The sequence below is a fragment of the Dromiciops gliroides genome, chromosome 1, assembly GCF_019393635.1.
Source record: "Dromiciops gliroides isolate mDroGli1 chromosome 1, mDroGli1.pri, whole genome shotgun sequence".
NCBI classification, from domain to species: Eukaryota; Metazoa; Chordata; class Mammalia; order Microbiotheria; family Microbiotheriidae; genus Dromiciops; species Dromiciops gliroides.
In genome coordinates this window covers 108,886,986-108,914,877 of record NC_057861.1, presented here as the reverse complement: position 1 = coordinate 108,914,877, position 27,892 = coordinate 108,886,986, and the positions used below count along the sequence as shown (strand labels likewise).

The 27,892-nt window shown below is 40.7% G+C and overlaps 1 protein-coding gene across 14 annotated transcripts in view; it reads right to left on the bottom strand.

Annotated features, from left to right (window-relative positions):
- MTSS1 (MTSS I-BAR domain containing 1) overlaps positions 1–27,892 on the bottom strand; it is a 236,854-nt gene that overhangs the window by 182,256 nt on the left and 26,706 nt on the right. For all 14 annotated transcript variants that reach the window (XM_043976372.1, XM_043976366.1, XM_043976371.1 and 11 more), the window contains exons 2-3: positions 20,745–20,806; positions 9,266–9,339 (exon numbers count right to left, since the gene is read on the bottom strand). In XM_043976372.1, the coding sequence (XP_043832307.1) occupies positions 9,266–9,339; positions 20,745–20,806 (136 nt within the window). The remainder of the gene's footprint in view (positions 1–9,265; positions 9,340–20,744; positions 20,807–27,892) is intronic.

Below are 27,892 nucleotides of genomic sequence, written 5' to 3'. Positions count from 1 at the left end.
TATCTTTAGAACCTAAAGTGAAATTTCTAAGTACAGAACTGAGGATTGGGGGTGGGGGGTGCAGAATCTGACTTCACAGCTCTCATCAAAGAAACTGGGAGGTTTTTGTAAACCTCCTAATAAAGCTTATTAAGAGTCAATAGAGTGGCAGAGCTGCTGGGAGAAAAAAAACACTAATGTCATTTTAGGGAGCATCAATAAAAGCGCAGATCTAGAATGGGGGAAACGATGGTCCTTTTATACTGTGTTCAATGGACAGTATTTGAAGTTTTGTGTTCAGGTCTAGATGCTAGTTCTTAAGAGGGAAATGGATGAAAATGGATGAAAATGGACAACAGCTCATAATTCAGTCTGACTGGAACACAGTGTGCATAAAGGAACATACCAGGAAATAAAACTGGAAACAGGACCAAGACAGATTGTGCCAGGGCCTTAAGACGCCTGGGGGTGAGGGGTGGGGGGTGGGGGGCAGCATATGGATAAGTACAACACAGGAGAGAATAGAACAAAGGTGATAAGAGATTCAGACAAAGTGTTCTAGGAAAACCTGAGGAAGAACAACACATGTTCAGGGGGGTAGATCAGGGAATGTTTCATGGAAAAGGAGGCCACTGGGTTGAACCATAGAAGAGAGAACATTTTCTACAACCACACAAGAGAGAGGTGTATTCCAGGCATAGGGAACAACCTGCATGAGGCAGGGGAGCATTGTATAACAATGGAAATGCTAGGGTTCCACTGAAAGATAGGATACATGAAGTGGAAAAGTAGGAACTAATAGTGGAAAAGCTAGTGCAGACCTTACAAAATAAGCTGAAGGGGGAGAAAAATGATACAAACGGAAGAGCTTCCATTTTTTCTGAAAGGTAATAGGGAGTTTCTGAGGTTTTTTGATCAGGACATGATCTGTGCATTAGCAAAACTGCTAGAGCAGCTATGGAAGGGAGGACTGAAGAAAGACAATACTAGCAAGAGGTCATTACAACAGTTCAGCCAGGGGGCAGCTAGGTGGCGCAGTGCATAAACCGTCAGCCCTGGATTCAGGAGTACCTGAGTTCAAATCTGGCCTCAGACACTTGACACTTGCTAACTGTGTGACCCTGGACAAGTCACTTAACCCTCACTGCCACGCAAAAAAGAAAAGAAAAGAAACAACAGTTCAGCCAATAGGTAAAAAGGTCCTGCTGCTGGTAGAGGAATTGTCAGTGATTTGGATGTGGAGAAGGCAAAGAAGAAGGAAGATTCAAAGATGAGGAACTTTTTAAACTAGGTGACTGGGAAGGTGGTGAAGCCATTAACAGAAAAGCTAAGAGGAGGTTTTCTACAGGGGAGTTAGGTTTGGGAAATGCTGAGTTTGGGATACCAGTAGAATAAATGGGTAGTCTAATGGCCAGATGGAGATAACCAGAAGAAAACAAGAAGGGGGTGGGGGGGAGAGAGAAAGAGGTGTATACACACACATACGTATACACACATATATGGTAAACTGTCAGAGAAATCTGAGAGGAGAGGAAGGGAGGAGAGGGGAGGGGAAGGGAGGGGGGAAGATAGGAGAGAGGAGGGGGAAAACAGAAGAAGGAGGGAGGCGGGGCAGAAAGAGAGAGGGGCAGAGAGGCAGAGAGGCAAGAGAAGCTCAGAGGAAGGTACTAGAGATAGATATACATTTGGGAGTCATCTACATGAAAGCAATAATGGAGCCATGGGAAGAGATGAGATTGCCTAAGGAATCTTAGGAATCCCTTTAGAGGAAGGGAAAAGAGAAGATAAAAAAAAGAGCCTTCTTGTGAGTGAAAGAAGACAGTGCATCAGTGAAAAACAAGAAAGTGTGCTCAGACAGGTAGGAAGAAATCCAGAAGCCAGGAGTTTCACAGAAATCAATAGTATTTAGAAGATGAGTGGTCAACAGTCTCAAATGCCACAGAGAGTTCAAAGATGATGATTAAGATGGGCAAGTGTGAGGTCCACGGTGACCTTCAAGAAAGCATTTTCAGCCAAGTGGTGAGGTGAAGAGTCAGACTGTAGATGGCTAAGCAAAGAGGGGATGGTGAGGCACTTACTCTTTCTATGAAAGGGAAAAAAGAGGAAAAACAATCTACCAAAGGGATAGCTTCATGTTACAAGATGATGGAGTAGCTCAGCAATAACAAATAAGGGCCATCTCATCTTGTGACCTAAAGCAAGGGACCAGTGAGGATATAAACATGGAGAGTTTTTGAGGTGTGCAGGATAGGAGACACATGAACTCTTGATGGATGGTCTCAACCTTTTATTTAGGTGAAGCCATCTGATGAGAGAGGAGAATTAAGGACAGAGTCAGGGCTTGAAGAGAAGACATTTGGCATACCTATTTTTTTTGGGGGGGGGGGAGGGAGACCTAATTAGAGATGAACAAAAAGACTGTTCTGAGGGCATCTCATGCTTAGTAGCATGTTAAATGTTAGAATCAACAACAGACATTCTTATGTCTGTGAGGAATTTTACTTAGTAGTTCATGCCAAAGACACTTGGACATTTTAGAAGACTCAAAAGTTCAAGCAGAGTTAATAGTAAGTAGAGCTGCCCCCCCCACCAAAATCAATGCAATTTTAAATGGAATTCATCCACCAATCAATGAACAAGTATTTATTAAGTGCTTACTGTGGGCCAAACACTATGCTAAGTGTTCATGATACAAAGAAAAAGCAAAACCACAGTCTCTACCCTCAAGGAGCTCACATTCTAATGGGGCAGACAACATGCAAGATAGAATATGTGTATAGAATGAATGAAATGTATATACACACATTTATACATATACAGACATACATAAATACACACGTGAGTATTATGTCTAGATATGAATACACACACACCATATATATATATATACACACACGTGTTATGTCTAGGATAAGGGAAATTTTATTCATATATATATACACACACACACACACATGAGTATAATGTCTAGAATGAGGGAGATTTTATGTAGAGAAATATACATACATATATACACATATGAGTATAATGTCTGAAATGAGGGGGATTTTATGTATATACAGCTACAATACGTACATATATACATACACAGACATTTATACATACATATATACACACAAATATGGGGGGTTATATATACTGATATATACATATATAAACACAAATATAATGTCTAGAATGAGGGGGATCTTATATATGTATTTATAATAGATGTCTATATGTGTAGAATGAGGATTCATAAACACACACACACACACACACACACACACACACACACACACGTGTTCTTCAGACCTTCCAAATTAAAACTTTTAAAAGCACAAATGCAAGCTCAGGTTTCAAAAACTGAAATAAAAATATTTACACCAAAATTTCTTAAAATAGTAATCAATTGGGCGGCTAAGTGGCGCAGTGGTTAAAGAACCAGCCCTGGATTCAGATGTACCTGAGTTCAAATCCGGCCTCAGACACTTGACATTTACTAGCTGTGTGACCCTGGGCAAGTCACTTAACCCCCATTGCCCACAATCGATCGATCAATCAATCAATCAATCAATCAATAGTAATCAACTCCTTTAAGCCACAAACAGAAAGTTGTAAAAATAGAAGAGAGGGAAAGATAATGTGCCTTGCATGAGACTAATAAAAACATGTGCTTTGCTGTTCAAAACCTTTCTATTAAAATACCACTTCTAAAAAACAATTCTGGCCTATTTGGAATCCATTTTCCTCTTATCTTAATATTTAAAATCCCTTGATAAATATTTGACTTCTAGAAAATCATGATGTCATGTTCCCAAACATCCCTGATACTGAATTTTTTTTGAGCCACATAATTCCATATTCACATTAACACACACACACACACACACACACACACACACACACACTCACTCTTGTTTTTCAAAGTCAATGCTGACACAAATTAGTCAGTGGTCAAAAAGGGTTACTGCTGACTAAGAGAGAGGCAGCTCCATCCCAATCTTAAAATAACATACTGCTCACCATAAAACGTAAGTTCCTGACGATATCTGAGTGCCCATTCTGACAACTTCAGCCATGTCATCTTTCCATGAATGGAGCAACACAATTCTCCATTAAGAATTTGAAACCGCATCTTGCAAAGTATAGAGAAGATGTAAGAATACTGGCCATCAGGGCCCGTGGACAGTCCAAAGCCTACACTATTATACCCAATACTACATGGCATAAACAAATACTTTTAAGGAAAAGGCAGCAGGACAAAAAGCTAGACTTGGGATCTGGAAGACCTAGGTTCAAATCTCACCTCTGACTCTTAATAAATGTATGACCCCAGGGTCAGTTAAACTATTTTGAGCCTCAGTCAACACTGTAAGACTTCAAGTTACAGATTTCAAATTGCAATTTCTTTCAGTGGAAAGACCTCCTATACCAGGTGCTCCTAAAAACCAAGAAAACTGTAGGTTCTTGACCTAATGACAATAACAAGCTGATATTTACATAGCATTTTATGGCTTTCGAAATGTTTTTGCATATTTGTCTTATTTGGTCTCATCTGAGATGTACTTTAATATTACAGATGCAATTTCATACCCACCTGGTAATTAAAAATTAACCAAAGGAAACACACACACACACACACACACACACACACGCACACACAAACACATACACATTCTTCAGACCTTTCAAATTAAAGACTTTTTAAAACACAAGTACTACTCAACTTCTAAGTTTATTAAACTAAACATTCACACTGACACCAGTTTGGAGCGATTTCTGTCCAACTATTTTATTTTTTTCATGAAAATATTAGTGACCCACTACCACATTTTCCAGTGCTATTTAACAAAACGGGTGTAATTATGAGAGGGGAATGGATTCACTTTCCTTTGATATGTGCTCATTTAAAAAATAAGCTTTTCCCTAATTACCACAGTTTTAATCCATTTATCTAGTCTACAATATTTGCTAAAAAGGACACATGTACAGGAGCATTGCTTCCTTTTAGGAAACCATGTAAAATGCTAATATTTTGGAAACCAAGGGATTTGTGAGCTTGAAATATTGAACACATGCCCAGAAGAGAGATGACTTACAAAGAAGTTTAAATTTCCTTCTGCAGTTGCCACTGAGGAACGATTTTTTAAAATCTTTAAGTAAGCTTCTCAAGGTGTGATAGTCCTAATAAAAGAAATTTTCAACCAGCAAAAGGAAGCTAGATCCTCTGTGCATAAATGAAAACCCATCCGTATTGCTTTAAATAGCCTGAAGCCAATCCCTCAGTGCCCATTTTCTGGATAATGCATATTCATTGTTAAAAGTCAAGTCTAGGGGCAGCTAGGTATAGCACAGTGGATAAAGCACCTGCCCTGGATTCAGGAGGACTTGAATCCAAATCCCGCCTCAGACACTTGACACTTACTAGCTGTGTGACCCTACGCAAGTCACTTAACCTTCATTGCCTTGCCCCCCCCAAAAAAAAGTTAAGATTTTTAAAAATTCAAGTCTCAAGTACTTAGGGAGTGTTCAGCAATGTTCTGACTCTTCCTTCTCCCCACGTCTGTGCAAACAGGCCTTCGCTTCAGCTCACAACACCCTTTTCTAAATCACTACAGAAAGACATTAGATAAGTCTTTGCCCTCTTTTTCCCAAACTTTAGTTTCCTGATCTGAAAAATGAGGGGGATGAGCTAGCTGACCTGAAAGTTCCTTCCAGTTCTTATTCTAAGTAAAATCCTATAGGTAGGTCATCACAAAAGTCCCCTTTCATTATGCAGGGAAGTTATATAGGGATTCACCAAGCTATATATCCAGAGTCAGGTAAAAATTATTTTCCCAGGCAGGTGGGCCATTTCACTGACATCAATGACAATAAACTGTAACAAAAGGTTTCAAAGCACATCAAAAGGTAGGTAGAGGGGCAGCTAGGTGGCGCAGTGGATAAAGCACCGGCCCTGGATTCAGGAGTACCTGAATTCAAATCCGACCTCAGACACTTGATACTTACTAGCTGTGTGACCCTGGGCAAGTCACTTAACCCCCATTGCCCCGCAAAAAAAAAAAAAAAAAAAAGGGTAGGTAGGTATGTACAGTGGTGTCATATGTGAGAGTTCTGCCCAACAGATCATCTCGGGTCTGAGACCACTACATCTGCAGGTTACTGGAAAGGGGAAGTAAGCACCCTGCTACAGGTACACAGACAGATTCAATGATTCAATCAGAAAAGGCTGATCAGAAATTTTTCTTGTAATTTACTACCTAAAGATAGCATGTAGCAATTACTGGGACTCAGAAGCACAGAGGATTAGAGCTCTAATCCAAAAGGTCTGGAATGAAGTAAATTTAGGGAAAGGATGAAATAATGCAATGAAATAACAGAAATAACCTCTCAAGACCCTCTGACATCCTGGGTTATATGAGCAGCAGAAAAACTACTATCACTGTATATCTAAGAAAAGACATTTAAGAATCCCCAAATCCCAAACTGTGAAATGCAGGCAGAAAGAAAATGATTATTCAGTAGAACTCTGGAGAAATTAGAGAAGGGCATGCTTAAAAAAAACAAGTTTATATTCATAACTCATACCATATAAAACAATAAATTCCAATTATTTCAACAATCTAAACATTTTTAAAAATCATTTTAAATGGGAAGAAAAGCAAATTACATATCTATTGGAATTATGGAAAAGAGAAAGTTATGCTATTGAAAAAAAGGAATTTATTATTAGGGACAAAAGAGATAGCTTTGACTACATAAAAATGAAAAGATTCTACACAACAAAAAACAAACATAAAATAATAAAAAAGAAAACAAAGAGTAGGAGAATATTAATATTAAGCATATCTATTAAGGTCAGAATTTATCAAGTTCTTAACCTAGGGGCCCATTAACTTGGTTTGTTTTTAATATATTGAAAACTATTTCAACACAATTGTTTTCCTTGGCAATCCTATTTATATTATGCATTTAAAAACATCATTCTGAAAAGTAGTCTATAGACTTTGTTGGTCCATAACACAAAAAAATGTTAAAGAACTCCTGATTTATAAGGAAATGATATAAATTCATAAATATAATACCCATTTCCCTGATGAATAAAATCAACATAAAGATGTGAAGGATAATTTTAAAAAGAGAAAATTCAAATTCTAAATAAATATTTGAAAAACTGTTCCAATTCCCTACTAATCCAGGAAATGACAATAAATAAAACTTTGAAGCAAATGGCACTTTAAAACTCAAATTTTCCTAAGAGTTAAAACCCATAAAATCTAAGAAGGGTGGGAGTATCTGGGAAGAGACACAGTACTGAATTATTGTAGAAACTGAAAATTGATGCCATCTTTTTGGGAAAATAATCTAATGATAAAAAGTGATTCTACTCTTTAACTCCTGGCTCTTACTGCTAAGACTCTATGGTAGAGATTGCTCGACTCCAATGGCTCATCATGGTAGAGAGATAGCCCAGGTTCACAGAGACTATCCCAGCAGAGGATAAGCTTTGTCAGATTCCAACATGCTAGAAAGGCTGAGTCCTGGCAGCAAATTATGTCTGGTGTCCAAAGACCAGCCTAGCTAAGTACAAAAAGGCTCATTGCTAGCAGGCTGGCTACCAACTGAAATATGCTTTGGCCTCTGCAGCCCATAAAACAAAGAATGTTATTATTACAAAAAGATCCCTCTGAACAAAAGCACTCTGGGAGGTTTTATTGATAAGAGCAGAAAAGTACAAATAAAGCTGGGGAATGGTAGAATCAATCATGTTTTATCAATGGAATGGAATGGAACTGCCCCATAAAAATGATGGCTATGCAGAACACAAAGAAATATGATGACTACGCACAAAGTGATGCAAAACAGAGAATGCAGGATTAGAAGGGGGAAAAATGCACATCAGCCACCTATTTTTTTTTTTTTGCCAATAACAGGAACTTTTTAAGTACACAGAAAAGAAAGAAGGCCAGGGAAAATGCATTTTTTAAGTCTTTATCTATTTTTTGTTTTTAATAAAATGTAAATCATCCAGATTATACACTTCTTACTTGAGATTTTATTCCTCATTTAAGGTACTGCTGCAGGCGAAAGATGAAATGACTGAGGAAACAAAGATTCAAGCTTCTAAGCATATCAATTTATTAAGCATTGCATGCAAATTATCTAACAAATCAGGACCAGGCCTACTCAACTTGGGCACTCGACCCCAAACACAGGGGAAGACAGATTTGTATGCAGAAAAAAATTAATCAAATAAGACCAATTAAGTAAAGAAAACAATCAACCAGGATACAAGATTGGGTAATCTGATTTCTAATTGGAGGAAGGATATGGGACTTTCCAAGTTGGAGGGAGGAGAGCAAATAGGTGCAATTCCCTGAAAGTGTCCCACTCCTCCCCCGCCCCGCCCCATATTCAGTCATAGGAACATGGAAACAATAACTGATTGACCAGTATGGGAGCCAGTTTTCAGATTAGACAAATGGGTTGCTTGAAATATATAACTGTAAAAAACAAACAAACAACAACAACAAACAACTCTTTGCATCGATCTTTAGATCGGACCAAGTTTCTTGGTCAGCATAATCTAGGTCCTTAGCTAAGGGTCTCTCTCTAAGCAACACATAGAGGTGGTCCAGCTTCCCAGCCACACAGGGTTAGATTCAAACAATGCAATAAAGTTTTCTCACAAGGCAGAAACTGGACTAGACTCATAATTGAATAGGAAGAGAACTGAGCTCGATCCAGAATTAAGTCATAAGATGGAGTCAGTGTGGTTCACTCAATTCCCACAGGACAGAGTTCTGAGGTTATTAAGTTTCTAATAAAAATTAATAGAAAAAAGAAAGTTCATGTGAGGGTAAAAAAAATGAATGTCTAGGCTCGGCCAACATTCATTAAGAACCTTGGACATGGAAGGCTCTTGGGCTAGACAGGATACAAAGACAGAGACAATACAGTCTCAACCTATCATTAAAGGTAACAATTAGAAAACACTGGGCTTCAATGATAGCTATTTTTGGCTTTTCCGCTTTTGCTCCCTAGTCCCTCTCTCTCTTCACATGCTTTTGATTATAGCACATGCTGCTTATTAAAAAAAAATTTCCACAGCTTCTTCTCCTGACATCCCTCAATCCCACAAAGTTTTTTCTTTTTGTTGGGGCTTTTTTTTTTTAAGGAAAGCAGTACAGCTGAGAGCCCTATAGTTATAACTTAAGCTGCAACTTCTTGTAAAACCACCCAAGGGTGAAGAATCACATGCGGAACTCAGTTAGCACTAAGCCTTAAGCCTACATCTGCTTACCACGTGTGTTGGTAGCCATGTCAGCCACTTTCTGAAAGGCATCCAAGAAGGCAGCTGCTGCTACTACTGTAGTCCTGAAAGGCAAACAGATAACAAAAGTATGAAGAAGGTCTTACTCCAGCAACCGCATTAGAGCCAAAAAGCTAAAGCCTTCACAGTTCAACCAGTGTGAATTTCTAAAAGAAAGCACTGAAATGACCTTGTTGCAGTACCAAGAATGGACAGATGATATATGGATGGATGGATGGATGAACAGATAGAGACATAGAAAGGTAGAGACATAGAGAAAGAGATGGATAAGACAAAGAGAGAAGGATGGGATGGGATGGGATAGGGGGAAAAAGAGAGGGAGAAAGAGAAAAGAGACATACAAAAAGGCAGATAGGAAGGATAGACAGAGATACAGAGATGGACAGAAATATTGAGACATACAGAGAGATGAATAGAGAGATACAATGATAGAGACAGAGAAAGAAAGATAAGTAGAGGAAGAGAGAGAGACATACAGAGAGAGAGAATGGGTGGATAGAAAGACAGACAGAAAGAACAAGCATTTTTAAGGTTTACAAAGCATTTAATATATATGTGTATGTATTAATTTATACACACACATATAGTCTCATATGAGATACAACAACCCTGTGAGGTATCATTATCTCCCTTTCACAGAAGAGAAGGCTGAGGCTCAGGAAGGTTCCTATCTCACACACTACAGAGTTCCTTTTATAATAGGAATGTTTCTGTGATGACCAAAACAAAAACAAAACAACAAAAAACTGTATATTAAAGGTATACTCATGAATTGAGGAAGAGCTGAATAAATAGTGGGATATCAATCAATCATTAAACATTTCTTTTTTTTTTTCTGGTGAGGCAATTGGGGTTAAGTGACTTGCCTAGGGTCACATAGCTAGTAAGTGTTAAGTGTCTGAGGCCAGATTTGAACTCAGGTCCTCCTGACTCCAGGGCCGGTGCTCTATCCACTGTGCCACCTAGCTGCCCCTTCATTAAACATTTCTTAAGGGTCAACTATGTGCCAGGCACTGTGCTAGGGATACAAAAAGGGGCAAAAGGCAGTTTCTGCTTTCAGGGAGTTTATAATCTAAAGGCAATGTGGGTATAATGGAATACTACTGTGCTGTAAGGAATGAGGGAAAAGATAGTTTTAAATAGTTATGGAAAGATGTATGAACTGATTCAGAGCAAAGCAAGTAGAACCAGAAAAAATGTAAACTATAATATTAATAATATAAAAGTGAACCATTTTGAACACTTGTATAACTGAGAAAGAATGAAATAAGCAGAACCAGAACAATTCATAAAATATGGTAAACAACTCTGAAAGCTGTAAGAACTTTGAACAATGCAATGATCATCCATGATTCCAGTAAACTGATTGTGAAACACCCTATCTAACCTCCTAGAAGTGATAGACTCAGTGAAGAATAAGACATATATTTTAAAAACACAACCAATGAAGGAATTTGTTTAGCTTAATTATGCATATTTGTGATAAGTAAAAAAACAAGTTTCAGTTCATTAAAAAAATAAATTTTGGGGGTGGCTAGGTGGCGCAATGGATAAAGCACCAGCCCTGGATTCATGAGTTCCTGAGTTCAAATCCGGCCTCAGACACTTGACACTTACTAGCTGTGTGACCCTGGGCAAGTCACTTAACCCCCAATGCCCTGCGCAATAAATAAATAAATAAAATTAATTTTGATGTATAAAAATGAGATGATGTTAACACTGGACTCAATACTAGTAGACTATCTTATCAATGTGAGCCAATTTCACCTTAGCACTTAGTTACCAAAAGGTAAAATTCAAGATTGAGATGGAAAAAAGGGAGTGCTTCAAGAAGGCAGCAAACTTCCCCACAGTGGAGGTCTATAAGCAAAAGTAGGATGAACCCTTGTTGGGGGTGTCATAGAAGAAGTTCTTTATGTTTTGAACTAAATGGCCGCTAAGTTCCCTACCAAACTCTGAAATTCTGTGATTTCATGGTTAGAAATGTTGAAACAACAAGTCTCTCTTAAAAGATCCGTGTTTCTATGAAAGATATAAACAACAGAGACATAAAGACAGAGAACGGTGGAAAAGGGAAAGATGCAGAGTCAGAGAGATGCACACAGGCAATAAAAAGAGTATAAGAGGGCAGCTAGATGGCGCAGTGGATAAAGCACCGGCCCTGGATTCAGGAGGACCTGCGTTCAAATCCGGCCTCAGACACTTGACACTTCCTAGCTGTGTGACTCTGGGCAAGTCACTTAACCCTCACTACCTCACACACACACACACACACACAAAAAACAAGAGTATAAGAGAGACAGGGCGGGCATGGGGTGGGAGGAGGAAGGTGAGAGAGAGAATATGAGAGAGAGAAAGAGAATATAAGAGAGAGATAGAAGAGAAAAAATGAGACAAAGATGGAAGAGAGAGACAGAAAGAATGAGGAACAGAGAAAGAGAGGTGCAGGGTGGAGAGACAGACTGAAAGAATGACAGAAAGAAAGAGAGATGGAGACAGGGACACAGAGAGGGAGAGAATACCACAGATATAAAATTACAGAATACTAGTGGGGGCAACCTCAGAGATCATATAGTCTAACATCCTTGTATTATGGAGAAAGAAACTGAGACCCAGAATTCAAGTGGTTTGCCCAGGTCACATAGGTAGTCGAGTCAGATATCAGACCTAGGTGTTTGCCTCTGGGCTCAGAAGTACTTTTACAGCAGGAGTTCTTAAACTGGAATCTATGGACTTGTTTAAAAAAAAAATTTTTTTAAGAATTTTACTGCAGTAGAGTTGATTTCCTTTGTACTTTCATGTATTTTTAATTTACACCTTTGATTCTAAGAAGGGGTTCGTGAGTTTCGTCACACTGCCAAGGGGCTCCAACACACCAAAAAGGCTAAGAATCCCTGCTTTACAGGATGGAGTCATTGTGGTTGGGAAATGGAAACTGGGACAGGAAATAATCTATCATTCAATGAGCGCGTGTTAAGGAGTTGCACCAGAAGATTTTTTTAAACCATTAAATCTTCCAAGGGGCCAGGAAATGAAATCCATGGAACTATTTTTCAACAGAGGGCAATAATTACAGTGTCACCAATACATGACAAAGGATAAGATAGCAAGAGAGACAAATTTTAAATCCACCATGAGAAAAAGGAGCGATCACTAGCCTAGATTATCAGCAGTACCTTTTAATCAAAGATTTTGAAACACGTCTTAAAATAAGCATCTTGATGGTAATCAACAGGGCTTGGCATAGGATGTCTGGTGCTCTAAATATTATGTCAAATTTGTTTGATTTCCCCCCCAAAAAAATGGCAGACAGGAACCTAGAATTCTCAGTAAGAGCAGAAGTTCCCAGGAAGATCAATCAATCAACAGGCATTTATTAAGCACTTTGTGCATGCCAGGCACTGTGCTAAATACTGAGAATACAAAGAAAAATCAAAAACCATTTCTGACCTCAAGGACTTTATAATCTAATTGGGGGGAGGGGATCAGCTAGGTGATGTTACAGCTTCTTACAGCCACAGGTGAGAGTTGGATGCCAGGTGGACACCGAAGATGGATGAGCAGTCCTGAAAAGGGCTTGGCAAGCCTTCCCACCAGGAGTGCTGGTCCTCCCTGAATACTCCATGCTCCCTATGGGCAGTATATTTGCATTGAGAGTACCCAGAAAAGTTAGGAGATTAGTCAGTATTAGTGACTGAGAACCTTCAAGGGTTTGAGGAAACAAAAACCCTATACTCTCAGGCTTAGCAGCAAGAAGCCTGGATTCAGAGCCAGTAAATCTAGGTTTGAGTCTCAGATTTGCCACTAAATAATATATCCATGTAACCTTGGGCACTTATCTTCTTTGGAACTCAGTTTCCCCGTTTATAAAATGTAACGACTGGAATGATGCCACATGCTGAAAACTTACTGTAGGAAAGCTCCACCATGAGGAGAAGGCCTCTGAGGGCAAGACATGTGGTCAAGGTCCTTGGCGTCAGGAAGTGACATCTGCTTGTGGGTACTGTCTACCAAGGCTACCAGCCAATCAACTTGAGGAGCCTCCCATTTCTGGGAGGGAGACACAAAGTAGGAAGTGGACGCTAACCTCACCATGGTGGGTCAGATGATGGGGTCTCTTAGAAATAGTTAGATTTTTACCTTTCTCTCTGATCCTAATGCTCTTTAATAAATACTTAAATACTTAATAATAATAAATACTTAAACACTTAAATACTCTTGCTAAAGCTTATAATTTATTGGCGACCACTCATTAGATATTTTAGACAGACTAGCTAGAATTTTAGCTCCTTACAAAAACAAGATAATATTCAAGGCCCTCCCCACTCCCCACCCCCAGTTCTAAAAATTCTAGGTACAAAGTGGCATATTAGTGTAATTGGAGAATGAAACTAGATCCAATCACTGCATTTGAAAGACATGACCTTGTCCTAAGTCTCAGTTTCCCTCTCTGTAAAATGAAGATAATGGTATTTATATTAACTATCTATTGGGTCATGGTGAGGAAGGATGCTTTTTTAATCTTAAAATGCTATGAGGGGCAGCCAGGTGGCGCAGTGGATAGAGCACTGGCCCTGGAGTCAGGAGTACCTGAGTTCAAATCCGACCTCAGACACTTAACACTTACTAGCTGTGTGACCCTGGGCAAGTCACTTAACCCCAATTGCCTCACTAAAAAAAAAAAAATGCTATGGAAAAATACATGATGGGATGCCATGATATTTGGAACAGAATTGTAGGAATCAAAGCAGGCATTTAACCCCAGAGACTGAGAAAGGAGATGTATTGTTCTAAACCTGCCTAAATTAATTTGTTGAGGGTGGGAGGGGAGATGATTTATTACTAATAACTGTTATGTTTCACAGCTTTTTGTTGTCCAAGTCCTGGCCTAGTTTAGTTCAGCAAGGTCAATTATCCCCAAAGTGATCAGTGAACTGACAACTACAACTCTCAAAGACCCTCTAAGTCAAGGAGGAATTGTGGTCCATCCTGTACCAGCAGAAGGAGAATCCACATGGATGGAATCACAGATCTCTGAAAAACTGAAAAAACATGTACCTTTTGTTAAGCTATTTTTCGCCTATAAACTTGAGCCTCACCTTCCTCCTGGGTTCAAAATGTGACCCCGTCATTTATACTCATGTGACTCTGCGTAAGTCACTAAATCTCTCTAGACAAAATAAGGAGAACTGAGGGAGGATATGTACTAGATAATTTCTAAAGTCCTAACCATCTCTAAATCTAAGAGCCTATGAATCCCTGTCCTGGGAGATGGGGAAGAAATGTGAACTGTGGCCCAACCTGAACCCAGAGAGGTCATTGGAGCCAGAGACAGGATGTGACACAGGTGTCCTTTGCTCACTGGCTCCAGGTTGTGTGTCCGCCATCTGAGCTCTGCCGAAAGCAGGAGGGAGATATCATCTCGACAGCCCAGGTTTCAAAAGGAATAATACTTGAAGCAATGTGGGGACGCGAAACTAACCGAGGCCTCCTGGGGCCTCTGGAAAGGAAGGGAGAGCCAAAAGCCATCTAGGGCAAGAGGGAGAGTAACAAAACTTCACTTGAAAGGCAGAAAGTCGATGCACCTGGCCATCAGTTTGATTCAGGCAAACCAATCACAACAAGAGGGGAGAACAAAATCAGCAAAATTCACTGACATATCAAAAAAAAAAAAGTCTGGCATTATATGTAGGGTTCCAACGCCTCTGCAAAGGGGCAAGACTTTTGTCATCTCATACCCTTCTCCCTATTTTCTAAACACCTAAAATAGGATTTTGTACTATTTTAAGGCAAGGGGAAAAAAAAAAAAGGAAAATGTCACCCCTTCCGGAGAGCAAAACTGGAATTTCACAAAGTCTAGGATTAGAAAGGTAGGGGGCAGGAACCCAGTAAGGGGAGACTTATGGAGCCAAGGCCTGGGGATTAGCGGTGGAAGAAAGGGATGAGGTCCCAGGATGCAACAGACCCCTGGCACCACAGGAGTGATTGAATTTCAGCCTATTATATCAGGAATTATTCATGTCCTTCCTTATATCCTACCCTCATTCTTTTAGTAACATAAAAAGTCAGCTCAAAAAGTATTTAATGAGCAGTTACCGATGTGCCCTTTTGCACTGCTGTATGGGATGGAGTAGAAGAAATGAGCTCTGACCCCTTGAAGCTTAAACTTGTCAGGGGGACAAAAATGTGTCTTGTTTCTCGGAGGTACCAAAAAAAAAAAAAAAAAAACTACACACACACAAAAAACTGAACCAAGTTTCTCTTTGTGTTTTACGTTATATGGTGTTAACAGAAGCCCACTGGAATCTGGAGAGTGTCAGAAAAGGCATTAGGGAGGAAGCTAGGATTTGATCTGGGCTTCCAAAGAAGCAGGGTAGAAGGGCAGCTGTATCTGAAGCCAAAGGCCCTAGATTTGGGGAGCAACTAAAGTGGTGCAGTGGAAAGAGCACGGGGGTTGGAATTGGGAAGACTCATCTTCATGAGTTCAAATCCAGTCTTAAGATGCTTACTACCTATGTGACCCTGGGCAAGTCACTTCACCCTGTTTGCCTCAGTTTCCTCATCTGTAAAATGAAGTGGAGAAGGAAATGGCAAAGCACTCCAGTATCTCTGCCAAGAAACCCCCAAACGGGGTCACAAAGAATCGGACATGACTGAACAACAACAAAACCCTGGATTTAAATCCTGGCTCTGCCATTTATGTTTGTGTGACCCTGGGCAAGTCACTGGATCTCTGTGGGCTTCAGTTTTCTTATCTGTCAGTGGAGAGGTACAGACATAAGCCTATGACCCTAAATACAGAACTGGGATGGAAGAAGAAGAAAAAGGAAGAGAACATGAGGTGACAGGCAGAGAGGTGAGGTAAGTCAGGAGTAGGGAAGCTGCAGCATGATGTATCAGAAACATGATTAGACTGGAAATTGGAAAACCCGGGTCCCAGGCGGGCTCAGCTGTTGTTCAGCTACGTGACCTTGGGAAAATCACATCCCTTCTCTGAAACTAGTTTCTTTACCTGTTCTCTGGCCCTCTTCCCATCTCTCCTGCCCTGAAGCCTTATGCTCCCAATTAAAGAGAATTCTCCCCCACAAAAGTCAGACTTGCCATGCCACGCTGCTTGTGCTCCCAGTCCCCTAGCTACAGGAACAGCCATCGAATCAACCCTCACATTCTTGGAAAGGACGAGTCAAACACACCGCCCGATGATTCCACCATTCCTGTGACTTCCCAACCAAAACACACCTCCTTTGCCCACCTCTCTTATTTATATGTTGTCTTTCCCTTTTAGAATGTAAGCTTCAAGAAGACAAGAACTGTATTGTTTTCTGTATTTCTGTCCTGAGAGCCTAGCATCGTGCCCAGCGCACACTACTTAATGAATGCTTTTTCATTCATCTATGTATGAAATGAGATTTCAGAGCTAAATCTTGAAAGTATCCCCTAGCTCTAGGCTTCTCTGACATGATTTATGTTGGGGAATAATGATATATGGTGTCTGCTAGATCAGCATTTCCCAAACCTATATTTAGCCACAGAATACCTTTGGGTGTTAAATATATTGACAAAGCTCACAAATGCTGGACCAAGGACATGAATTACCAACCATTGTAAAGGGTTCATGAAGGAGGGAGGAATTCAGGACATTTCAGGGCAGAAAATAAAGATTGTTTTCATATAAAAAACACACCATACGCATAATTAATTTCATTTTAGAGGGGAAAATATCACTAGTACTGAAATTTTCTTAGAGGTCGCTTCACATATTCTACATACCAACCAAAAAGCCCCACTTGCTGCTGCCCAAAAATGACATCTCCATGTGCCCCATATCTGAAAATGTATTCTCCTTCCTCATCTCTGCCTTTTGGAAGCCCAAACTCTCTTCAAGGCATGAGGCCTTGCCTGATCTCCCCAGATCTTAGTACTCTCTCTCCACAACCCTACCATCAAGTACTCCACACATGTTTTGCATATATTTGTCTGTGTATCCATTCAGACCTTCCAACTACGAGGGTGGGGACTGCTTCCTTTCTGTCTTTGTATCCTCAGTGCAAGCATGATGCTTGGCCTGGCCCACAGTAGGACCTTACTTAAAGCTTGACAATTTGAATCAAACCCCTAGTTACATCACAAAGCACCAGCACTCCACAGAATCCCATGTGGGAAGCATCCAACAGATGAAGAATAATGACAAAGGGCCCTGCCTACTAAACAGGCCTTTGGACTTTATTCAAAAGGAACTGAATACAGGTTGTAAAACAGAGAAACTGGAGCAGCTAGATGGCGCAGTGGATAGAGCACCGGCCCTGGAGTCAGGAGTACCTGAGTTCAAATCCGGCCTCAGACAATTAACACTTACTAGCTGTGTGACCCTGGGCAAGTCACTTAACCCCAATTGCCTCACTAAAAAAAAAAAAGAGAAACTATGAAGATGGTATTTGGGAATATTAATAACATCAGAGTACAAAAATGATTAGAAGGTGGGGCAGCTAGGTGGCGAAGTGGATAGAGCACTGGCCCTGGAGTCAGGAGTACCTGAGTTCAAATCCGGCTTCAGACACTTAACACTTACTAGCTGTGTGACCCTGGGCAAGTCACTTAACCCCAATTGCCTCACTAAAAAAAAAAAAAACAAACAAAAACAGAGAAACTATGAAGATGGTATTTGGGAATATTAATAACATCAGAGTACAAAAATGATTAGAAGGGTCATAGAGCCTGAGCTGGAAGGGAATGCAGAGGCCATCCAATCCAAGCTACCATTTTACGTTTGGGGAAACTAAGGCCTCGGTGGATTAAATGACCTTCCTAGGGTCACACAGCTGGACCCAGATCCAGTGAAGAAAGACTGGCAGTCAGACAGCCAAGTAAAAAGTCACTGGAGTCATTCAGGAATGAGAGGCTAAGCACATCTGGCCTAGGGATGATGGTACCAGTAAAAGGGAAATAAATCCAAGAGGCAATGAATGAAGAATCAGTGAAGAAGAAAATAATCCATACTGGTGGCTCTCAAACTTTTTTTTTTTTGGCCTATGACATAGAATTATATTTTGTTGAATTGTGAGCACCTTTTGGAAGAGTTGGGAGACTTGAATCCGTGTATGCGAGGCCAGGTGGACTTACAATTCAAGACACCCTTTGCAGAAGTCACAGCAAAGTATTTGATAGCCTCTGATCTAAACGGGCCCCCATAATTTCAAACTTGTGGAACTAGGAAGACACTAATGGCATTTAAATTATTATACAACCTGACCCCCTTTCCTAGCTTTCCAGTCTTCTTTTTTTTTTTTTGGCAGGGCAATGACTTACTTGCCCCGGGTCACACAGCTAGTAAGTGTCAAGTATCTGAGGCCGGATTTGAACTCAGGTCCTCCTGAATCCAGGGCCGGCGCTTTATCCACTGTGCCACCTAGCTGCCCCGCTTTCCAGTCTTCTTACAGATTGCTCCTCCCTCCACACTCTACATTCCATTCATACTGGTCTATAAACATTGGTGCTCCATCTCTGGTCTCCCTGCCTTAGCCATAGCTAGCCTCCATATCTGGAGAGTGCTCTACTTCCCTACCTCTGCTGCCCTTAGAATCCCTTGCTTCCTTTAAGACAGCTCAAATATCACCTTCTCTCAGTCCCTCCAGTTGCTAGGGCCTCTGCCCCTAAGTCTACCCTCCTGGGATTTGTCTTGAATATTCCTATTTATGTACAAGTTTTCTTCTCCATTAGAATGTAAGCTCCTTGAGGGCAGGGCACATGTTTCTGCTTTTCTTTGTATCCTCAGTACTGTTCCTGGCATACCGTTGGCACTTAATAAATGCTCGCTGATAATAACGTTAAAGATACTCTCACTAGCTGAAATGGAACTACAGGAAGGAGCAGTAGGGGTAGGGTTTTAGGAGAAGGCATTTTGTGGGAGAAGAGAGATGATAAATTCAGTTTCAGAATTTCCAGTCCCCTGTATTCTGAATAGGACTAAAAAGGGATTTGGCAACTAGAAGATACAGCCCATGTTAAGAGCCCACTCAACTGCTGGTATTCCCTGACAGTAAGGGGAATCCCAAGAGTGTAGAGTGAAATGGTAATCGCTAAACTAAATTAGAGTGAATACCAGAAAGTTATCTAAATTTTATGATGAGAGCTAATTATCCATGGATTATGGGGCAATGATGGAGAAAAGGATGGAGCTGAAGGTAGAGGAAAAGGACGCAGAGAGGAGAAAAGAAGGAAGGGAGGAAGGGATAAATACATATACATACACACATACATACGTATATACAGATTTTGAATATGTATTTAAGTTTACAGGTTTTAAGCAATAAAAAAGTCTGGTCATAAGTATCATGGACTAGTGCTAGTCCATAGACCAGCAGTTGGCAAATAGTTGTCTAGAGGCCTCACAGACTCTGGGGGACAAGGGAGACACACTCACTCCATTTACCTGTAAGGGAACAATGAAGCTCTTCATCCTCTGTCCATGACTCACCCTGAATTGCTGAGCTAAGAGTGCTTACTGATCATTCTCTCTGGTAATTCTGCCACCAGAAGGGCTTTTTATTCACCAAGAAATTTAACTAGTAGGCTGGCTAAGAAACCATATTTCTAAACTCAAACTAATCAAAATGAATGAAAATTATAGCAGTATTTTAAAATAGTCATGTTTTAAATTCTTTATTTTATTTAAACGATGGAAGATTTTAAAATAAGCATTTCTATTTCACATCAAATGGTATAATAAAGGTTAAGTATGTGTATATTATATGAATATTTTATATTAAGGCACTAAAAAGCATATCATAAAGTTATAATAATATGTTACATTTATATCACACTTTCCAGTTGGCAAAGTGCTTTACGATATAGCATCTCATTTGAGACTCAGGAATTAGGTGCTATTAGTATCCACCCCATTTACAGATGAGGCAACTGAGGCTCAGAGAACTTAACAGATTGGATGGTAAGCATCTGAAGTAAGATTCTAAGCTAGGTCTTTCCTGTATTCAAAGTCCAGACTACTATCTGCTTACCCTTTAATTCTCCCTTGTGTCTGTAATCATTCTTTATACTTTTCACAACTTAAATTACATCATTTCATATTGAACTTTCATATGAACTTCATAATGACCCTATAAAGTAGACATAGCAAGAATTTAATGGATGATGGGGAAACTAAGTGACTTTCTGCAAGTTAATGGTTAAGCCACTGATTAAAACACCAGTCTCTCAATCCTTAGGGTCCGGTGTCCTGTTTTGTAAATCAGACTCTTAGGTAGATGTGATATTTTAATATGCCAAACCTTAATATGGCATTAATTTAAGAAAAAGTTCCATTATATTCCATATACTTGAACACACAACATTCAAATTCCTTTTCTAATGATGCCCTGAGCATGTCCAATCAGTCCAATGAAAACAAAAGTTCTGGGAGAGACTGGAAGAAAAATAATATACTTTCACTTACCGAAGCTGGGACTGGAGTTTTCCTGCTTTGTTTATGAAATCTTCCCAAACTGGATAGCTCCCCTAAAACAAAACAAAGTCATCCCTCATTAATCTTGTGTTAGACATATGATTCAGAGAGCATGTAATCCCGAAGCTTCTGGGGAAAGAAAAGAATGTATTTTTTGTCCTTCCATTCAATATCTCAACGTGATAGAATGTTCTATAAGATCATACACTCCTCTCTGGGAGTCAGGCTTCCTTTTTTTTTTTTTTTCCTATTTCTAAAATGAGACACTTGGGTGAGATCAACACTAAGGTCCCTTCTCATCTTAAGTCTTGTGACTCTAGGATCAGAGATGGGCACTACTGTATGCCCCTCCACACACACTCTCACACAAGTGCATGCACAGTCAAGCACAGTGTCTCAGACACAAATTTGCTGAGTCTGTTTTTCCTATCCCAGACCAATTCAGATCTGCAACTGCTGATCCTCTGAAAGTTACAATGTTAAAGAGCTTTCTGGGGAAAGAGGCTAAATGACTTTGTCAGGGTCACGCAACCCCTATGTGTCAGAGGACAGCCTTCTATCCACTATATCATACAGCCTCTCTTTAAACAGTAAATACTTAATTAACATGGCTTTAACTTAAAGTCTGGGAAAGCAAAGTGCATAGAGTGTTGGGTCTGGAGTTTGGAAGACCAGAAGTCAAATCTGGCTTCAGACACTTACTAACTGTGTGACCTTGGGCAAGTTACTTAACCTTGTTTGCTCCAGTTTCCTCATCTGTAAAAATGAGCTGGAGAAGGAAATGGCAAACCACTCCAGTATCTTTGCTTAGAAAACCCCATTTGGGATCACGAAGACTTGGACACAACTGAAATGACTGGACAACAAAAACTGAAAGTCTGGAATGTTATGGGTGCTCAAAAGTTAAATGGATTAGGGCGACTCATTTAATAGTAGCTTGAAATGTGAGAGCCTACAAGTTTCACCTCCCATACCCATCCCATCATGATATGAATTATAATCATAAATGTAGACTAGAAAGCAACTATGAGTCCATCATAATCCAACCTCATTTGACAGATAGGGAAATGAGGGTTAGGGTTAGGGTTAAATGACTTGTCCAAAAATCAAAGAGATGGTAAGCTTCAGAAGCAGAATTTGAACCCATGTCATATGATTTCTCTTTCCACTGTCCCATCTTGCCTCCACATCTTATAAACACTTACAGGCTCCTCATTTCTTTCAACCCAGGAACAAAAAGAGTAAAGCAAAGTCTCACTTGTTACTCATTTATGGACCACACTCTGACAGTTTAACTTCAGGGTCGAAATTCAGAGGACACAATTTTTTTAAAGTGAGATGGAAAGGCACAGACTTGTCTGTTTCTATCTTTGATTAAACAATTCAACAAACATTTACTAGGCACCTCAGATGTTCAGTGCACTGTGTTAGGCTGCTGAAAATTCAAAAGCAAGGAAGAAAAAAAAAAAGACGGTTGTTACCACCCTCAAAGTACTTAGATTAGATCTACCTAGATGTCCTTCAGCAAGAAGAATGCAGAACAAGGAATAGAGGGAGAGGTCACCTTAGTAAGGAAGATGGTCTGAACTGTTGAGAGCAAAAGATTTCCCATAGATGAGGAAAAACTCAAAGGAAAGGAAGAACAAACTCCTACAAATAGGAGCTGCTCAAGGAGGCATCCGGAAAGATGCACAAGGCCAGCTCACACAGAGAAAACAGAAAGAAGACAATCAAAAACCATCATTCACATCAGAATCTGTAATGTAACACCTACAAACTCCTGAAAGTACTGGGATAAGTCAGTCAGCAAGCATTTATTAAGCACCAGAGACCTTGGTCTGATAAACGAATGAGAAAAGCGGGAGGAAGGGAGGGATGGAAGGTGAGAGGAAGAGAAGAAGGAAGGAAGGAAGGAAGGAAGGAAGGAAGGAAGGAAGGAAGGAAGGAAGGAAGGAAGGAAGGAAGGAAGGAAGGAAGGAAGGAAGGAAGGAAGGAAGGAAGGAAGGAAGGAAGGAAGGAAGGAAGGAAGGAAGGAAGGAAGGAAGGAGGGAGGGAGGGAAAGAAGGTAGGAAGGAAAGAAAGAAAGAAACCTTTATTAAGTGTTGTACTATGTGCTCAGCACTGTACTAAGCACTTTACAAATATAATCTCATGTGATTCTTAGAACAACCCTGGCAAACAGCTGCTATTATTAGCCCCATTTTACAGATGATGAAACTGAGGCAAACAGAGATTAAGCAACCTGCCCAGAGGCACACTGCTAGAAAGTGTCATGGGCTAGATTTGAACTCAGAGCTTCCTGTTTTCTTCTTTGGGGGGTGGGGGTATGGTTTTTTTTTTTTTTTGTGGGGCAATGAGGGTTAAATGACTTGCCTAGGGTCACACAGCTAGTAAATGTCAAGTGTCTGAGGCTGGATTTGAACTCAGGTCTTCCTGAATTCAGGACTGTTGCTTTATCCACTGAGCCACCTAGCTGCCCCCACCCCTATTTTCTTAAAGAACACAAATTCCACTGTTAATGAAAATTCTTCTATAAAATATCATTTTAAATCAGCATGGAAAACTACTGTAAAAGGATCAAATGATCTACCCAAGACAATTATTAGAACCCAGAGGTTCCTCCACCTCAGACCCATGCCTGAACCCCATCCAGCAAAGCTCTCCTGAGAAGGGCTTCCCTGTAAGCTGACTGTGGCTAAAGCAAAAACAGCAAACAGAACAAGACTGGGAGCACCTTGCCAGACAATATGTCTGTCACCCCCAAGGGTGACAGATGTTGATACCGAATATGCTGAAATGAAATGAACGTGTATGAAAACATCAGACTCCTTCAAGAAAACTTTGTCACCTGTCTCCTAGCGTGTCGGGCTTCAGTGAAGTCAGAGACAAAGGAGAGCCCACTCCCCTGTGCAGGCATGAGGAGAGTGCACACTTCCCCACTCAACACCCACCCACTCAGAAGAATGCTGTTGAAAACTGCATGGGGGGGGGGGGGGATTCAGGATATCTGACAGTTGATCAGAGAATGTCATAGCCACCTCATGGGTTCTGGCAAGATATAATTTACCAGGGTTATAAAAACACAATTGCTCAAGTAAGCATACAAGAATTTCCTTTGGGGGGAAGAACCAACCAAAAGCAGTTTACTACAAAAACTTTGTCAAGGCAGGAGTGGGGGAGGAAGGCAGTGGAAGGGCAAAGATAAAGGGATGAGTGGGAGGGCAGATCACTTTTTATTTTATTTTATTTTTTTACTGTAAAGATATTTCAGGGAAAGTCAAAGAAGGAACACATGCCTAGGTGACAATAAGGATCTTGGAAGATGCTCATTAAAGAAAGAGACTTAAGTTATGAATGTTGCTAGAAGCTCCTAATGTTGTGCCCAACCTACCTTCCCAGCCTCACTGGACATCACGCCCCTCTAAGGATTCACTGGTCCAGCTATGCTGGCCTTCCTATTGATCCTCGTGCCTGACGTAGCATCTCTCACCTGTGTGCTCTTGCAAAAGTGCTGTTCCCATGCCTGGAGTGCATCCCTTCCTCACCTCTCCCTCCTCTCTTAGGGATGCCTAGTTTTCTCCCAATCTCAGGTCAACCATCACCTTCTACAGGAGGCCTCTCCTGATCCCTATGCCAACCCCAGCAGCTGCTAGGGCCTTCCCTGCAAAAATTACCTTGTATTTATCTGGTCTTTATTTTGTACAAACCCATTTATTTACATTTTTTTGTCTCCCTCCATAGAAGATAAGCACATGGGGGAAAGGCACAGCTGTCTTTTCTTTCTTTTCTTTCATTTTTTTTTGTAGCCATAGTACCTACTATAGTATCTAGAATATAATAAGCTTAATAAATTTGTTTGCTTAAAAAAAAAGGGAAGAAAAAAGAGAAATACTTGCTAATCGAAGAATGAATTTGATAAATGCTTGGTAACTGAAGTCCTGCAGAGGCCAGAGGCCATGTCTTAACTAAACTGTTTTCCCCCTAATACCAAGTATCTCACAGTACAGAGTAGGTGCTAAATGTTTAGTAAATTGGGGACGTGGGGGTGGAAATGAATCCATTTGCAGTCATCTGAAATACAGTTCCTAGTATATCGCTGGGCCACCTAGCTAGACAATCATCAGGGACAGTAGATGCAGTGCTGCCTTCTTAGGAAAGGGTATAAATGAGACAATCTACTGCTATCTCTTCTTTTGTTTCTACAAAAGTAGTCAGTAGAAACAGTAACTTGATTTGGATGGGACATTAAACGTAGTTTTAATGTAAAAGTTTAGAAAAAAAATCCATACCCACTCCCCAACTCTCCCCACTGGGGTCTTTCCAGTGAACTTCCATAGGCGCCCCCCGTCTCTCTACAGCACTTGCCAAAAAGAGAGGTTGAGTGAATCTTAGGGGAAATGGATTCCTGTCCTTTGGCCTCATAACTCGAGGCTTGGCAGACTTTAAGGGGCTCAGTGTGAGTTTTATTTTCCTTGATTTGGGTCTGCCTAGAAAGTTTTGAAACAGATTTGAATTTTCTCTGTTGAATTTCACAGTGGGGTCTCTGTTGAAATCTTTTATAGCCACAGGATGCATTACAACGTCTTCCTTCAAACTTGGTTAAAGAGGGCTGTAAGGAACACAGCTTTAGAAGGACCTCTGAATCCAAGTTCAAATTAAGGTGCCTCACTTAGGTGGCATAGTGGATAAAGCACTGGCTCTGGATTCAGGAGTACCTGAGTTCAAATCCAGCCTCAGACACTTGACATTTACTAGCTGTGTGACCCTGGGCAAGTCACTTAACCCCCATTGCCCCGCAAAAAAAAAAAAAAATTAAGGTGCCTCTTGGTAGGAGTATTCATATTCTCAGCACTTAACCCAGTGCCTGGCACATAGTAAATGCTTAATAATGGCTCTACCTATCTACCATCTCTCTCTTAAATACCACCCCAAAACAGATTGAGTCTTTGGAGGCAAGGGGAAGTCATCTGTCTTCATTCAGCCCCAGGTGCAAGGTAGAAGAGATGCTCACTGGTGGTATTTCTTACACAGATCTAGCAGCCGGAGTTATGATCTACCAGGACAAGGCAGAATCCTCCAGGGCTTGTCGGTTCCTACCGGTCAGTGACATTCCCTCCACAGCAGGAACAGCTAAGGGGAACCTTGGGACAATAAGGAAGTATGACAGAGCAAATGAATATGTCCAGAGGCCAGTTCAGTTCCTTGCACTGACCTTCAGGTTCAATCCATGGCAAGGGCACTGAAGTCAGGCCCTGACCCTGTAATATTTCTAGGTCCACGGGAGTCTGAACAGCCCATGAAAGTTCTGGGGGCTCCCCAGAGCTATAACAGATAAAACCAGGAGCCTCGCCCCCCCAGTCATTCCAAAAAGAACCTGAACCCTCAAGCCAGAGGCTCTAGAAAGGACCCAAAAGACTTTAATAATAACTCATTTATATAATCACTTAAAAGTTTACAAGAGCCCTGTGAGGTACACTGCATGACTAGGATCAAATAAACAGAGATTTAGAGATGGAAAATACCTTGGAGATCAACAGCCACTCTCCTCTCCCCTGTTGTTTTACAGATGACGAGGACACTGAAGCTGGGAGCAATTAGCAGAGTTGTCCAAGGTCACATTAGCTAACAAGTAGCATGGCCAAGATCTGAACTCAGCTACTGACTCCAAATTCAGCATTCTTTCACCTATTATTTTTATTGTTTTTAGTCCTGTCCAACTCTTCATGACCCTATTTTGGGTTTTTCTTGACAAAGATACTGAAGTAGCTTTGCCATTTCCTTCTCCAGATCATTTTACAGACAAGGAAACTGAGGCAGAGATGGTTCGGTGAACTTGCCCAGGGTCACATGGCTAGTAAGCGTCTGAAGCCAAATTTGAACTCAGGAAGATGAGTCCTGACTCCATGCCCAGCAGTCATCTACCCACTGAGCCACCCGGCTGCCTTTGACTTTTATGACTCCCATTTTTATGAAAAAGGAAATAGCAACTCAGAAATGAACATATCTTCCACAGGTTAGCAAGTGATTGAGGAAAAATAAGAATCCCAATCTTTTCTACTGCTAATCCAACATTCTTTCCATTTACATCATACTTCCCTTTTTGAGCTAGCTTTTGGACTCGAAATTGCCCAGAATTAGGTAATTCCTCACTGCTCTAGAACAGAGATTCCCTAATTTAAGGCCTCCCAAACAATCATTACCATCATCATATCACATTTATACAGCACTTTGACATTCGCAAGGTGCTTTACATCTATTTTCTTACTTGATTCCCACAACAGTCCTATGAGGTAGATCCCATTTTACAGATCAGGAAACCAAAGACAGAGGCTGTTAACTGCCCAAGGTCACAGGGTTAGGAGCTGCAGGAGGATGCGGATTCAGGTGTTCTAGACTCCAAGTACTCTACCCTGTGGGCCAGCTCTCTCATCCTTACCTGATAGGCTGTGAACCCTCCCACCACCACCACACCAAGATCTGCTAGAATTTCCAGGAGAAATGATAACTAACTGTGAAATGTTCCCCTTTTCTTCTTCAGCCTTCCCCCAGTCCCCCAGGTTCACAACCTAAATGCCTCATGGTTGACTCCTTACTCTCTCATTCCCCATATGCAGGCAATGGTCAAGTCTTCTGGTTTCCACCTTAACATCTCTTGTATATCCTCCCTCTTCTCCCGACGTGGACGCTACCCTGGTGAAGGCTCTTATCCCTCACATCTGGATTATGTCAAAAGCCTAATGGCTGGTGTCCCGACTTCAAGAGTCTCCCCTCTCTAGTGTTCCCCAACCCCCATTCAGCTGTCAAACTGATCACAGGTCCGATCATGCCACCTCCCTATTCAATAAACTCTAGTGAGCTGTCCACATTGTTCAAATGCCAAAATTACATTTGCCTAAAAGACTACTTTATTTTGTTTTTGTTTTTGTTTTTTTTGCGGGGCAATGGGGGTTAAGTGACTTGCCCACGGTCACACAGCTATTAAGTGTCAAGTGTCTCAGGCCAGATTTGAACTCAGGTACTCCTGAGTCCAGGGCCGGTGCTTTAACCACTGCGCCATCTAGCTGCCCCCTAAAAGACTACTTTAAGGAGAACTTGCACAAGACAAGCACTCATGCAGAGGTCAGAAGAAGCCATACAAG